Source organism: Crassostrea angulata, chromosome 10 (genome assembly GCF_025612915.1).
Source record: "Crassostrea angulata isolate pt1a10 chromosome 10, ASM2561291v2, whole genome shotgun sequence".
NCBI lineage: Eukaryota > Metazoa > Mollusca > Bivalvia > Ostreida > Ostreidae > Magallana > Magallana angulata.
The window spans coordinates 9,513,412-9,526,081 of NC_069120.1; the positions used below are offsets into that span (position 1 = coordinate 9,513,412).

At 32.3% G+C, this 12,670-nt stretch overlaps 3 protein-coding genes across 3 annotated transcripts in view; 1 reads left to right on the forward strand and 2 right to left on the reverse strand.

The window, feature by feature from the left end:
- Positions 1-2,102, reverse strand: part of LOC128166423 (uncharacterized) — a 31,341-nt gene extending 29,239 nt beyond the window's left edge. Inside the window, exon 1 of the mRNA XM_052831579.1 lies at positions 1,929-2,102. The gene's annotated coding sequence lies outside the window, so the exon portion shown is untranslated. The remainder of the gene's footprint in view (positions 1-1,928) is intronic.
- A 785-nt stretch (positions 2,103-2,887) lies between these two features.
- LOC128166429 (protein mago nashi homolog 2) lies at positions 2,888-7,773 on the reverse strand. Its single transcript, XM_052831595.1, has 5 exons — positions 7,625-7,773; positions 6,203-6,261; positions 5,642-5,752; positions 4,946-5,028; positions 2,888-3,099 (listed from the first exon to the last, which is right to left on the reverse strand). The coding sequence occupies exons 1-5, from the start codon at positions 7,716-7,718 to the stop codon at positions 3,000-3,002; spliced, it is 447 nt and encodes a 148-aa protein (XP_052687555.1). The 5' UTR covers positions 7,719-7,773; the 3' UTR covers positions 2,888-2,999.
- Positions 7,774-7,923: 150 nt separating this feature from the next.
- On the forward strand, positions 7,924-10,833 carry LOC128166428 (WD repeat domain-containing protein 83-like). The gene is made up of 7 exons (XM_052831594.1): positions 7,924-8,043; positions 8,344-8,681; positions 8,877-9,009; positions 9,163-9,271; positions 9,567-9,681; positions 9,949-10,119; positions 10,251-10,833. Exons 1-6 carry the CDS (start codon positions 7,974-7,976, stop codon positions 10,093-10,095), a joined length of 912 nt encoding a protein of 303 aa, XP_052687554.1. The 5' UTR covers positions 7,924-7,973; the 3' UTR covers positions 10,096-10,119; positions 10,251-10,833.
- The last annotated feature ends 1,837 nt before the right edge of the window (positions 10,834-12,670 follow it).

Sequence of the window (12,670 nt, forward strand, 5' to 3'; positions counted from 1 at the left end):
CCACAGGAAAAAGACCAATGGGACAGCTAAAGAACACCTTGGGGAGGAGTGTTCTAGCAGAGATGGGGAAGAGAGGATACAAATGGTACCAACTTGTCAGATGGTACAGTATTTGTATCAACTTAAAAAGCTATCACAGTAGACAAGTAACCCAATAATATATTAACATTATGACTCTACATGCACTGGCTTCACAGACCGATACAAACAAATGAGTAAAGATAAAGATATAAGCTATTATTACCTCTCTTAAGGTTTTACACAGATCACCTCTTTAAGGTTTTACACAGATCTTCGATATTCATTTACTTTTTGCATTAAAGGAACCTGGACACGATTTCAAATGAAAATTTTATTTTTGATTTCTATGTATAAAATAGTTAACTTTTGTATTTTGAATGATTCACCACAGTTTTAATGTTAGAAGTCATGTTACAAGCAAGATACAGAGGAAAGAAGTCATTGTTATGTAAACAAAGCTCGAGTCTTATATTTCTTTACAAATATTGTAATGTAAAGAAATTGCCATTTCTTTATCAAAATAACTTGTGGAAACAAGATAGACTGATTCAATGGGTTTATAAAGAATTTCATCACAACAAATAGCAACATAAGATTGAGACTTATACCAATACAACAAATATGTAAACATTAACAGGACTCAAGCTTTGTTTACAAAACAAAGAACTCTAACCTCTGTAATTCGCTTGTAACTTGATATTTGACTTTCAAATTTTTTTAAAGCATTGAAAACATCTATATTAACAATTCTAGACATAAAACATTGAAAAATAAAAATTTTGAGCTCATATTGTGTCAAAGTCCCTTACCTGGAAAAAAATTTTGATAAAACGTTGTAAAATGTCTGGATACAATATTAAAAAATGTTTTCATTGCAATAGATATATAACTTATAAATATTAATAAACAGGTAACATCATTAAGTACTAGGATATGATAACAACACCACGAGGCTTAGTCCAAATTATCTGACATTTTTCCTGGCAAGTAAAATATCAAAATTGTGAAAAAAAGTTAAGAAAACGTCGGATATTTCAGACTACATGAACTTAGGAGAACTTAGACTAGTGTTTGACTATTAAAAACTAATGTTCTGGATGAACTAGAAACAAGACAATTTTGACACTACATTATAAAAACTATACTGTAAATATGAGTATTTTTTAAATAATACTCAAACCTATTCTGATATTATAACATATAACTAGCAGTGACAGTAATTTTGTTCCAAATAGTATGCATGGATGTTATTCATGTACCATATTAATGGTCTTTGGGGCATGTTTAAACAATATATATATATATATATATATATATATATATATATATATATATATATATATATATATATATATATATATATATATATATTAATTATATATATATATATATATTATCATCCTTAAAATACAGAATATAAAATGTCTCTCCTTACAATGGTCTTATTTGTTTCATGGAATGAAAATGTCGAATTCCTTTATAACTGATGCAATATAGGCCTAAGGATTTTTTGTTCAGTGAGAATTACCGGTATAATAGTTTGATATATCCCATAACACCATTGGTTTGAAATGCAGCGAGTGTCATTGCTTTTGGCAAGCATGATATTAATTCATCACATTATGCAGTAAATGTAAATTTATACATCTGTGCTAATCAACACAAATTTTGAAATTACGTTCCTTTAACTGTTTATGTAAGAGTTGGTGGATTGTGTGACACAGTTTCTATAACTGTTGTTGAAATATACAAAATATATGCCCATTAAATCATTAGCCGTTTTTTTACATGTATCAACCCTGTTCAAATTTTTAACAACTGACTGGATATGAATGTACGATACATCGGTTGAAAACGATACTAATTTAGCGAAAGTTTCTAAAGAAACTTTTTAAGTTCTTTCCTACCTTTGCGTTGATTTGCTACTTTAAACCAAGTTTGGATCCATTTTCTTTATTTAGTCTGCTTTAATTAATCTTGGTTTCCTTGTGTTATGTACAGTAGACAAGATGTATCACTGTTATAATACGCTACACCGAATTTCTCTGAAGTGCACTGTTTACATTCGGGAGCGTTGGGTGGCATTTCTGTAGATAATTCGTTCTTATACTATTCGATTTCATAAATCTTTTTCTTACAGAAATATCATACAATATGCAATGAAAAATTCCTTTCCATTTCATTATAATGAAAGTGTTAACACTTTTTATTTATACTATAATCTACACATATCAAATATCTTCTCCAATCTGAGATGTTTATGACTTATATCAGAGATATGTTATTTATTCTCTCTGCTTACATCTAAACCACTAGTCCAGTACACCAACATTTTTAAAACACATTCTTTATCCTAAAGGTTAAAATTAGTTTTTTTGTAATCGAAATATGAACTGGTGGATTTATACCAAAATTAGTATATTTTTAATATATTTTACTTTCCATGTATTTCATTTTGTATAAATCAATTTTAAACCCTTCTCTCTCCATTTAAATAACACATTTTTTTAGGGCCCGCCTACTTTTTCAGGTTACGAAACCGGTCTTTTAGATATTTGGATTTGTATGCCCAATGCCAAAATATCCACTTTATATGAGTTACACCCAATGGCAGAAACAAAATATGATTTTTTAAAGATTTGTTATGATTTACCAGCAATGGCATTTGGAAAGAATGCATGTTACAACATTTCAAATGACAACATATTCGAGTGTAAAATCTTACAATTTTTTTTTTCAAATGCAAATGAAATAACAGTTGGAATCATTTTCAATAAAAAAAATATCAGCTGTTAAATAGACTTCAACTGCCTGTGATTGAAGTTCAAGTAAAATGTTACATGGTAAAAATAATATAAGGCGAAAATACATGTAAATGTTTAATGAAGTAAAAGAATCAAAATGAAATCTACAGTGACATGATAAAACGGAGAGAAATCTGCTGCTATGTTGTATGTTGTTGATCCTGATGGCGAGGGTTAGATTGGCTTGATCTTGAAGTGAAGCCCAATCAGGGAGAACACCAAACATTTCAGATCCTGAACCAGATAGTAGAAGGTCCGCAGTCCTTCTGGGTCCCTGACAGAAGAAAAAGATCTAACTTACAGTTTTATACAGAACATAACAGTTCATTACACTGCATTTTAAAACTTTTGCTGCATCTTTTGTTTCAAACACTTATACTATCTAAATATGTTGGATCTACATTTAGATTTTCTTAATCTTTATGCTCTTTACGGCAGAGTTGGGGTCAATTACTTTGAAAGGTAATTAATTACTTTCAAATACATTGACAATTTTATCAATTACTTGCAATTACAATTACATTGATTTTTTAAAATGTAATTAATTACTTTCAATTACTTTGATAAATGTAATTAATTACATTTCAAATACTTTAGTTTTATTTTTTTAAATCTTGAGAACATATACATATATTAACAGCATTAAGATAAACAGAGCTTTATGTACGGTTATGTTTTTAAAGGATGTATAGTTCAGTTCAGATCAGATTTTTTTGAAAATTTCTAGAAAAATTTTCTTTAACATTAAATTCATTAAGTACCATTGAGTTCATTTCTGGTTCTGGATAATATTTTCTCTATAGTGAATTAATTTTTATTCACATATTAAAACTATGTTTATTCAGAAAATAAAACTTTCAGCAGTACAGCATATCAATTATAACAAGCATTCTGAGAGTATTGCATAAGCAATACACGTCCCCTACCGGTTTGTATTATTCTATGAAAGGTTCCAAGCACACAACTATTTCAGAGCTATTGTAAACGAGATGTCATGCTTTAATCAGAGATAAAAGAACAGAGGAAATTAAAACTATATAGTTGATATAGAAATTAAATAGGAAATAGGTAAAATAATACTCTTTATTTCATCTCCTGTAATTTCGCCATGTCTATTCTGTATTCGCTGGTAAAAATTTGTGAAAACAATGCACTGTTATGCACAATATCATTTCTTACCGTCTTCTGTACCCCAAATCAAACGAAACAGTTAAACAGCCCAACCCGACAACGAACCCGATTGTAATAATACTACAAAAAAAACCCTGCCGATTAAATTTACAACACAATGCTTGACACTATTTTATAGAATTTATTTGTTTTTTAGAAACGATAAAAGGAATGGTACAGGAAAAGGAATGGTACAAGTAACGCACGATATTATTACTGACTACATACTGACCTCATTTATTCAGGTACACACCGAACCCGATAACGAACCCGAACATTAAAAAATTGGAATATAAAAAATCCATTTTCTCGAAAATATGTCAATCAGACGCTACAAAAGTGTAAACTTGATCTGTAGTTTGACATTTTGAAGCTGTTCAGCAAATTTCATATTATTCCTCAAATGCATAAAGAAAAAAAGTGTGGAAAACTGAAGTGGGACAGACAGACGGACTGACGGACGGACAGACAGACGGACGGAAGGACGGACAGACGGACTGACGGACGCAGAGGAAAGCTATAGTCCCCTCCGGTGAAACCGGTAGGGGACTAATAATTGCTATAATTCACAAGAATGAGATATTTTGACTCAACATCAAATTTTGCTGCATACAAACCTACCGTAAAGTTTACGGTAGGTTTGTATGCAGCAAAATTTGATGTTTTTATCCATTCACATATACTATATTTTTTTTCTTTATTAGAAACCATAAATAATATTAGAGTCAAACAGTTAAAAGAGCTCAAAAATTATATTTAAAAGTTAATCTACTGACATCATTGGCATTGGAACCGGAGAAGGGAAAGTTAGACATTACCAAACCAAAACATTTTTTCTTCTCTTTCTTTTTTCGCTTGTCAAGATTTTTTCAGAAATCTAGCCCCCATTTCAATTTGCTTCCAACGCCACTGGACATAACTTTTTTCATTTTCATGCTTGGTGTACTTACTTGCTTTGGTTGACATCCACTAGTGATCCAATTTTAGATGTTGTGAAAGAAATATGTTCATCTCCAATTACAATCTCAAGCTCCTGCAAATATAAGTAAAGGGAGGTTACTCAATGGTCTTTTGATATTTTAAATAAACATCATATGAAGTCATGGGAGCCGATTTATCAACAACAGTGTTTTAATAGATTTATACTGAACAACGATTTTACAGTTTCTAAAGTCAAACTGTAAAGACAATTTTTTACAATTTAATAAAACATTAAGCTTGTTGATGAAAGGTACCCAACTACCCACAAAAAATAAAACACTGCCAATTTTAATGATTCTACAGTATTTGTTTTCAAAGAAAGTTCTTTATAAAGGTATACATATAATAACTGAATAATATAGAACAAAATATGACACTGCGGATTATTAACATACTTATGAAAATAAAAAGCTACTTAGATTTTGTTTAAGTTTCTATGATACAAGAACATGTATAGATTGTCAATGTCACATATAGTAGGTGTCTGGTACATGTTCTAGAAAAATTTGGGTTTTTTTTAATAGAGTGCTTTGAAACAATGAAAAATATTTTGAATCCTTATGTATTTAAAATCACGTTTGTTACCTCATTAATTTAATGGATTTGTTTGTTAAATTCAACAACTGAATTGATAAGAGTAAAATACAAAACAATTTCAAACCGACCTGACGACCAACTCTGTCATGGGGTGGCCATAACGCATCATCTTCCTGGATGATTTCTGAGTCCTCAATGATTCTCTTGAGCTCTTCCATTACAGACTTGTGTACATAGGCCTAGAGTATTGAAAGAGATAACAATGGCATAGATTACCAATTCTCTGACCAATTATGCTATGACTTAGCTTCTTGATGTTTAATCCAATTTGATGAAAAAAAGTACTGGAATGCACTTATTTCCTCATCCATGCATAAGTATAAAGAATTAAGCAAAGAGACAAAGTATCCATGACCATTGACCAATAAATTCTAACAGAAAATGAACAAATCAATATAATGCTAGAAATATCTTAGCTGGAAAATGTCAAAACTAATTCACAGTTTCTTTGAACATAAAATAAAATTAGGGTTTTCAGTCAAATATTTAAGAATCACTCCTGATATCCTTAAATGTCAATTAAACTGTTATATAAAAATGTCAAAACTGTAGTAACAGTAGTTTAAAAATTTCATTTGTAATCTTTTATAGATATACAATTTAGACATATCGTTTAAGAAATTACTCACCTCTTTTCTGATCATTGTATCATTCTTGTAATTTGAGTTGTTGGCATATCGTAATTTTCCTACAAGATAAAAGGTATATATGTATATTTCACACTTTTTATAAGTCATAATCAGGAGAAGTCATGCATTTAAGCTATCCGTAATTAAGTTTCAGTTAATAAAATGAAATAAATTGCTAAGATTCAGATTGGCGAGGACATTTTTGATAGAGAGGCCCATTTCCAAATACCCTTGCCAAGATGATCTCTCCAAAGTATTAGCTTTGACATTTCAGTTTGATACAAATATGAATTGGGGGGGGGGGGGGGGGGGATAAAAAAACATGACAAAAACAGATTTGTCCTCCTAGTTTATGTTAAATGTTCAAGAAATTGTTATTTTAATTGTAATGATAGAGCAGGATTCCCAGACATGAATTATGAAAAACTGGATCAAATTCTGTGAAAGTGTCAACAAATAATACTGTTGTGCCAAATTCTAGCTGAGATATACATTGAAGGAGACTAAAATTATCAAATAGGCACTTGAATATCTATGGTCTATACAAAGAGGCTTGTGATGAAAAAAAAAACACCATAAATGATGAAACCAACAGAGCCACAGATACCATATGATACCTCTGACATGTACTGTACTTTCACTTTCTGGTGAAGCAAAGGAGTTTTGAATGTAAACGCAAGGAATCAAAAAGTTTGATACTGTAGACATTAAAATGAATTTAAAAAGGAGGTGATATTTTTGTTATAGTTACATGATGACCTGAGAGCATGGATAGAATAGATCGCAAAACCTTTTGGCAGAGCCACTGAGCGTCAGAAAGTTTTGCGATGTATTTTTTCTAGTCAACAAACATCAAAGAAAAAACGCTACAACATTGAACAAAAAACAAAATTGACGCATATGGTAGGAAAACAATTTTAATGAGGAATTAGCTGACGAAGCGATGTGGTATTCTCAATGGCGTTCTCCCTGGGGTTTTTTCTTCTGAGGTACTTACTTTTTTAATGGTGCTTTTATTCTACAGAAGCCCTTAGGTCTATACAAAAATTTGAATGTCATTTTGTCACGTATAAACACAGGGGCTCATCACGAACTTTTTGTCCTCTTACTATGTGACCACCCCCACAATTTCATAGTGCTCATAGGGAGGTAAAAAGTTTGTGACGAGTCCCTTGGTATGAACAAGTCCTAAAATAATGTAAGGTGCTTACATCGACGTTTTTTTTATTTAAACGTTGTGAAATTTTACCTTATAGCAATGTATGCTGAATGATTCAATACTTTTTTCAAATTCTTATATAGATCCTGGCGTCGTGCACGCCGGCTACAGTGTATAGCAGTGGATATAATCCCGATATTCTCTATCAATTAAACACTTTTAACAATTGATTTTACTGACACATTATGATACGTAAAACATACCATCTGGGCGAAATTCAAACTCCAAAAATTCGTGTCCAAATTTCCCTTTGTGACCAACATAATACCGCAAGTAGAAGTCTTTGGACGCCGCCATTATTCTCTCTAGTATGTAATTTCTAGACCAAGACGGGATTATAAAAATTCGGATATTCATTTTTTTTTTAACTTTAATACTACTTATTTTCATAAGAAACAAAAATGTAAATATCGATTTTTACATATGTTTAATAAAAGTTTCGTTTTAAAAACTATAGAGTTTATTAAAAATAACAATAGAAAAATTACGGAAGTTTTCGGTTTTCTTTTCAATGTAGCAAATCAAGTTTCTGGTTTAGAAATCGGCGTGAATATGCTTCCAGAAAAATTGATTTATGAAATTTCATGCAAACAAGGAGCCTTGCGAGCAGTTAGATTTAACTGTAAGTTTACCATAGGCCTGGGGGAAAACTACAATGTATGACTGTCAATGTCATAAGCTATTGGGTCTTAGAGAGAGAGAGAGAGAGAGAGGGGGGGAGCTTTCCCCTCTGCTAGTTGTTGTATTTTTCTAAATGCACCAAATAGGACTGACTTCTTAGGAGTAGAAATTGTTTATTTTTTTTATACCTAAGTCTTTGATCTTGTTGATAAAACCAGAGACATAAATAACAAATAATAAATGTTATTTATGTCTCTGATAAAACATACACAGTTTTCATAGGATATATCATAATCTACAGGTGATGGAAACTACTGTTTAACATGTGGAAGCGATAAATCAATAAAGCTGTGGAATCCCCACAGAAACCTTCTGTTAAAGAATTATCAAGTCCATGCCTATGAAGTCCTTGATGCCCAGGCCTCTTGTGACAACAGCCAAATCTGCTCCTGTGGTATGGACAAATATGTGTGTGCAACTGATGTTGGAACAGGTAAAATACTTCGAAAGTACAGAGGACATGCAGGGACTGTGAATTGTGTGAAATACAATGAAGATTCCTCTGTGATATTATCAGGATCAACTGACAACTCAGTTAGAATTTGGGACTGTAAAAGTAGGAAGCTTGAACCCCTCCAGGTACCTACCAATTATACATGACATTTTTTGGGAAAGTTCAATTCAGATCAAAGAATAAATAATTTATAATTTAATACTTTGGACACATTTAAATGAAATTGTTTTCTACGTTTGAATTACATTGTATTAAAAACATGTATATATCATGCATGATTGATTAGTATAAAGAAGTATGTCAGTGTATTTTTTTTTTAGATTTTGGATGAAGCCAAGGACAGTGTTACCTCCATTCAGGTGTCTGACCATGAGATCCTGACAGGCTCCGCTGATGGCTACTTCAGGAGATACGATCTCCGGACAGGGAGGATGCATGCTGACTTCATAGGGAGTAAGATACTTAATCATGATTCTGCATCAGTAACATCCTCATCGATATTTACAGTTTACACTGCACTTACAATTTGACTTCATTAGGACAATATTAACAACTTAGGCTAAAGATTTTAGTGTATTTATAGAACATTTGGTGATTTTTATTCAGAGGCAGTGTCATCTGTGAGCTTTACAAAGGATGGACAATGTGTCTTAGCAAGCACCTTGGATGATTCAATAAAACTGATGGACAAAGAAACTGGAGAAATGCTTAATGAGTAAGAAGAGATTATAGATTGTTAAATTCCATAATAACACATACTGAAATGAATCCAAAATAATTTCTTTGAAAAAATATGTTTTCAATTCAATTACTTGAAATTTAATTTTTGTTGTATTATATTTACACAATTTGGTACTTATATGTATTATAATAATAAAAAACAGATTTTTGGAGACATCCCCCCCCCCCCTATTGGAACAATGCAATGATTGTACCACCTCATTGCTGTTTGCCTTTTTGTTTTAATGGAATACTGTTTTCATGTATGTGCATTTAAATTTTTTTGCTAGGTTCACAGGCCACAAGAATCATGATTATAAGATAGACAGTGCTCTTAATTGTGAAGACACACATGTGATCAGTGGGTCTGAGGATGGACTTGTGTACTACTGGGACCTTGTGGAGGTACAACCAATGTGTTCATTTGTAGCATATTTATGCTTTTATTCAGTCTGCAAATTTTCTACTTAGTAAAAGCTTAACAGCAAAATAATTTGGCTCAGTGATCAAAGAGGCCAAACAAGCAGTAGAACTCTCTCCTTGTACATCATTTCTTCTGTCTGAGCGGTGACATTAGTGGAGTTACCTCAACACGATACAAATTAGATTACTTTAGATCTCTTTTCAAAATTAGCATGCGAATGTAAATTAGTAAATTTTGACTGTTTGCAGGCCAAAATAGTTCACAAACTGAATCATGGTACAAGCAGAGCCATTCACTCCCTATCCCATCATCCCGAGCAAACATGTCTGCTGACAGCAAGCGGGGACAAGATGTTTGTATGGAAAGACAAATATGCTCAAAGCCAGGACACATGATCACACTATACAAAAAATTCAGAGGTATGCTCATAGTCATATCTTTTCTAATAATTTGAAAAAAAAAATTTGTTTAAAGTAAAGATGTATTTGCTCCTCTAGAGTAAAGAAATAAACCATACCAGTGTATTTTCATGTAATTACTTTTTTTTCAGCTTGATGTGGTAAAAGATAATTTGTGAATGTTCCCAGGAAAGATCCTGAGTTCTACTGGTATTCTCCAATCCGATGGAATGAATAGACAGAAGGCCATGAAAATTTAAGTTGTAAATGTGTAAGAGTTATCCCCCTTTCATAATTAAGCATGCATAAAAAAAGAAGAAAACATCAAAAACACACTATACTGCAAATGTTGTAACTGTCAATGCATGATGTTACCTATGTGCATGAGATTTTTTTCCATGTTCTGAACATGAATATGTTTTACTGTTGTTTATTACAATGGCATTATGGGTCAGTGGGCTAATAAGAGCCACCCTTGTTCTCTTCAACCTCTTAGTGGTTCAACCAGAACCAACAATAAAAATTCTGTGTTTTATGATTAAACTGTACAAAAAATTCTCCTGGAGTGATAAAGCAATTTCATTCAGTACATGATTTCAGCTTAGCTGTCCAGTGAGAGACAGTTTAAATTGAAATTTCTGTCTACACTGTTTACATTTATCACAATGCTGCTGGTACCAGCAAATGTCAACATTGTCTGTGCAATTAGTGAATAAAAAATCATGGAAGGAGCAATTTTTTTTTTTTTTTTATTGTTTATTTTGTCCAAATTAGTGAATAAACCTGAAAAATAGAAATTTTGCTTCTCCTTTAAAATTTGAATGCTATAGCGAGACAAAATGTGTGAGCTGTGTTTTCGGAGATCAGTCACCGTTTGTCTTAATGACAGACAGAACCAAAATTAAGGGATGTTAAATATATTGCACAAAATTGTGTGAAAAAAGAAAGCTGGTACATGAATTTCAAGTCAGAAACATAAAACAAAATTCAGTATGACTTTTCACACATGGTAATCAATGGCTCATGTAGGAGAGTAAAATATCTGAATAAACTTCTAATTGTTCTATTTCATACTAATTTTAACAGTTCTGCAGAAAGAATATAGAACATCATGGGCAAAGAAGAGAGGGAAAATGTAACTTTTATATAGATTATCATGCAGTGCCAGAAATAAGGTTTTAGAATATTCCTTTTAATTATACACAGAGTAACCAATTACAGTTTGTTTCTATCTTAATCATGTGCTTTGATTCAGCATTCAAATATTTCACACTTTTATATACGCAGGGAAGGTACTAATAATTTCAACAAAAATCTGCTCAGTGCATTACAAATTTCAATATTTACAACAAATATTCTTTGTATCATGATTATTCTAAATTTTTTAAACATTGACACTCCCTCCCTCACCCCATTGCAAAGTGAGGGTGGAAAGTTTAACATAGGAATATTGGGTTATATATAAAGAAAACAAAATCTTATATCAGCATTTAAAACTAAGATGCAATTTATGATGTTTCTATGAAAGAATCCTGGTGTAGAGTAGACACAGACTTTTTGAGATTGTGATCCTCTAACGGTCAAAGTCTGACCAAACCTGTCAACTCCCGAATAAGAACAGCTAAGTACAACAACAAGAAAAGCAAGATCAAATTGAACATCATCCAGTGTTATGCCCCTATCAATGACACTGATGACAAAAAGAAAGGCCCCTTTAACCAACAACTACAGGCAGTCTTAAATAAAGCAGGGAAGAAAGATATGACAATACTGATGGGCAACTTCAAATCAAAGGTTGGAGCTGATGATACTCACTATGATGAGGTCATTGGAACACAAGGACTGGGCAGCCTGAAAGAGAATGGCGAGAGATTTTCAAACTTATGCTCCCTTAACCATATTGTAATAAGAGGAAGCATCTACTCATAAACGTATCTACAAGGCAATATTGAAATTTTCTGACCATGTTAGAGAAAAATCAGATCAACCATATTTGCATCAACAAGAAATTTTAAAGAGCATGAAAAGATGTCAGGGTGGTGAGGGGAGCAGACATTTCATCAGACCACAATCTTCTGATGACAGCAGTAAGGCTACACCTCAAGAAGTTTAACAACACAACAAACAGGACAAGGTGCAACGTGAGTGTCCTAAAGACAAAGGAAGTGAGGTCACAGCATTCAACCTCAGCCTGTCCAATAGATTCCAGCCACTAAAAGACCAGCTAGAAAATGATGATACAAACATCAAGACACAATGGCAGCTAGCACATGAAGGAAATGTGGCGAGACACATGTAAAGAAGTTGTTGAAGAGGAAAGGCTCAACACAAAGAGTGGATTTCTGTTGATACCATGAGGAAACTGGATGTGTAAAAGGAAAAGAAAGTGGCACTGAACACAAGCTGGACAAGAACAGTGAAAGCAAAAGCTCACTACACAGCAATAAAGACGTTAAGAAAGCATCAGGAAAGATAAATAGGATCACATTGACAAACTGGCTAAACAGGCTGAAGAAGCAGCAGGACAAGGAATCTGGTGAGAACTGTATATGATCACCAAGAAGCTCTCCAA

What these genes read in the sequence shown, in the direction of transcription:
- LOC128166428 (XM_052831594.1), top strand. Translation starts at nt 7,974, where the DNA reads ATGCTTCCAGAAAAATTGATTTATGAAATTTCATGCAAACAAGGAGCC. An exon ending in GGAAGCTTGAACCCCTCCAG is followed by an intron (nt 8,682 to 8,876) that starts GTACCTACCAAT and finishes TTTTTTTTTTAG; the next exon opens with ATTTTGGATGAAGCCAAGGA. An exon ending in ACTACTGGGACCTTGTGGAG is followed by an intron (nt 9,682 to 9,948) that starts GTACAACCAATG and finishes GACTGTTTGCAG; the next exon opens with GCCAAAATAGTTCACAAACT.
- LOC128166429 (XM_052831595.1), bottom strand. Translation starts at nt 7,718, where the DNA reads ATGGCGGCGTCCAAAGACTTCTACTTGCGGTATTATGTTGGTCACAAA. An exon ending in ATGACAGAGTTGGTCGTCAG is followed by an intron (nt 5,029 to 5,641) that starts GTCGGTTTGAAA and finishes TTATATTTGCAG; the next exon opens with GAGCTTGAGATTGTAATTGG. An exon ending in GTGGATGTCAACCAAAGCAA is followed by an intron (nt 3,100 to 4,945) that starts GTAAGTACACCA and finishes TTCTTCTGTCAG; the next exon opens with GGACCCAGAAGGACTGCGGA.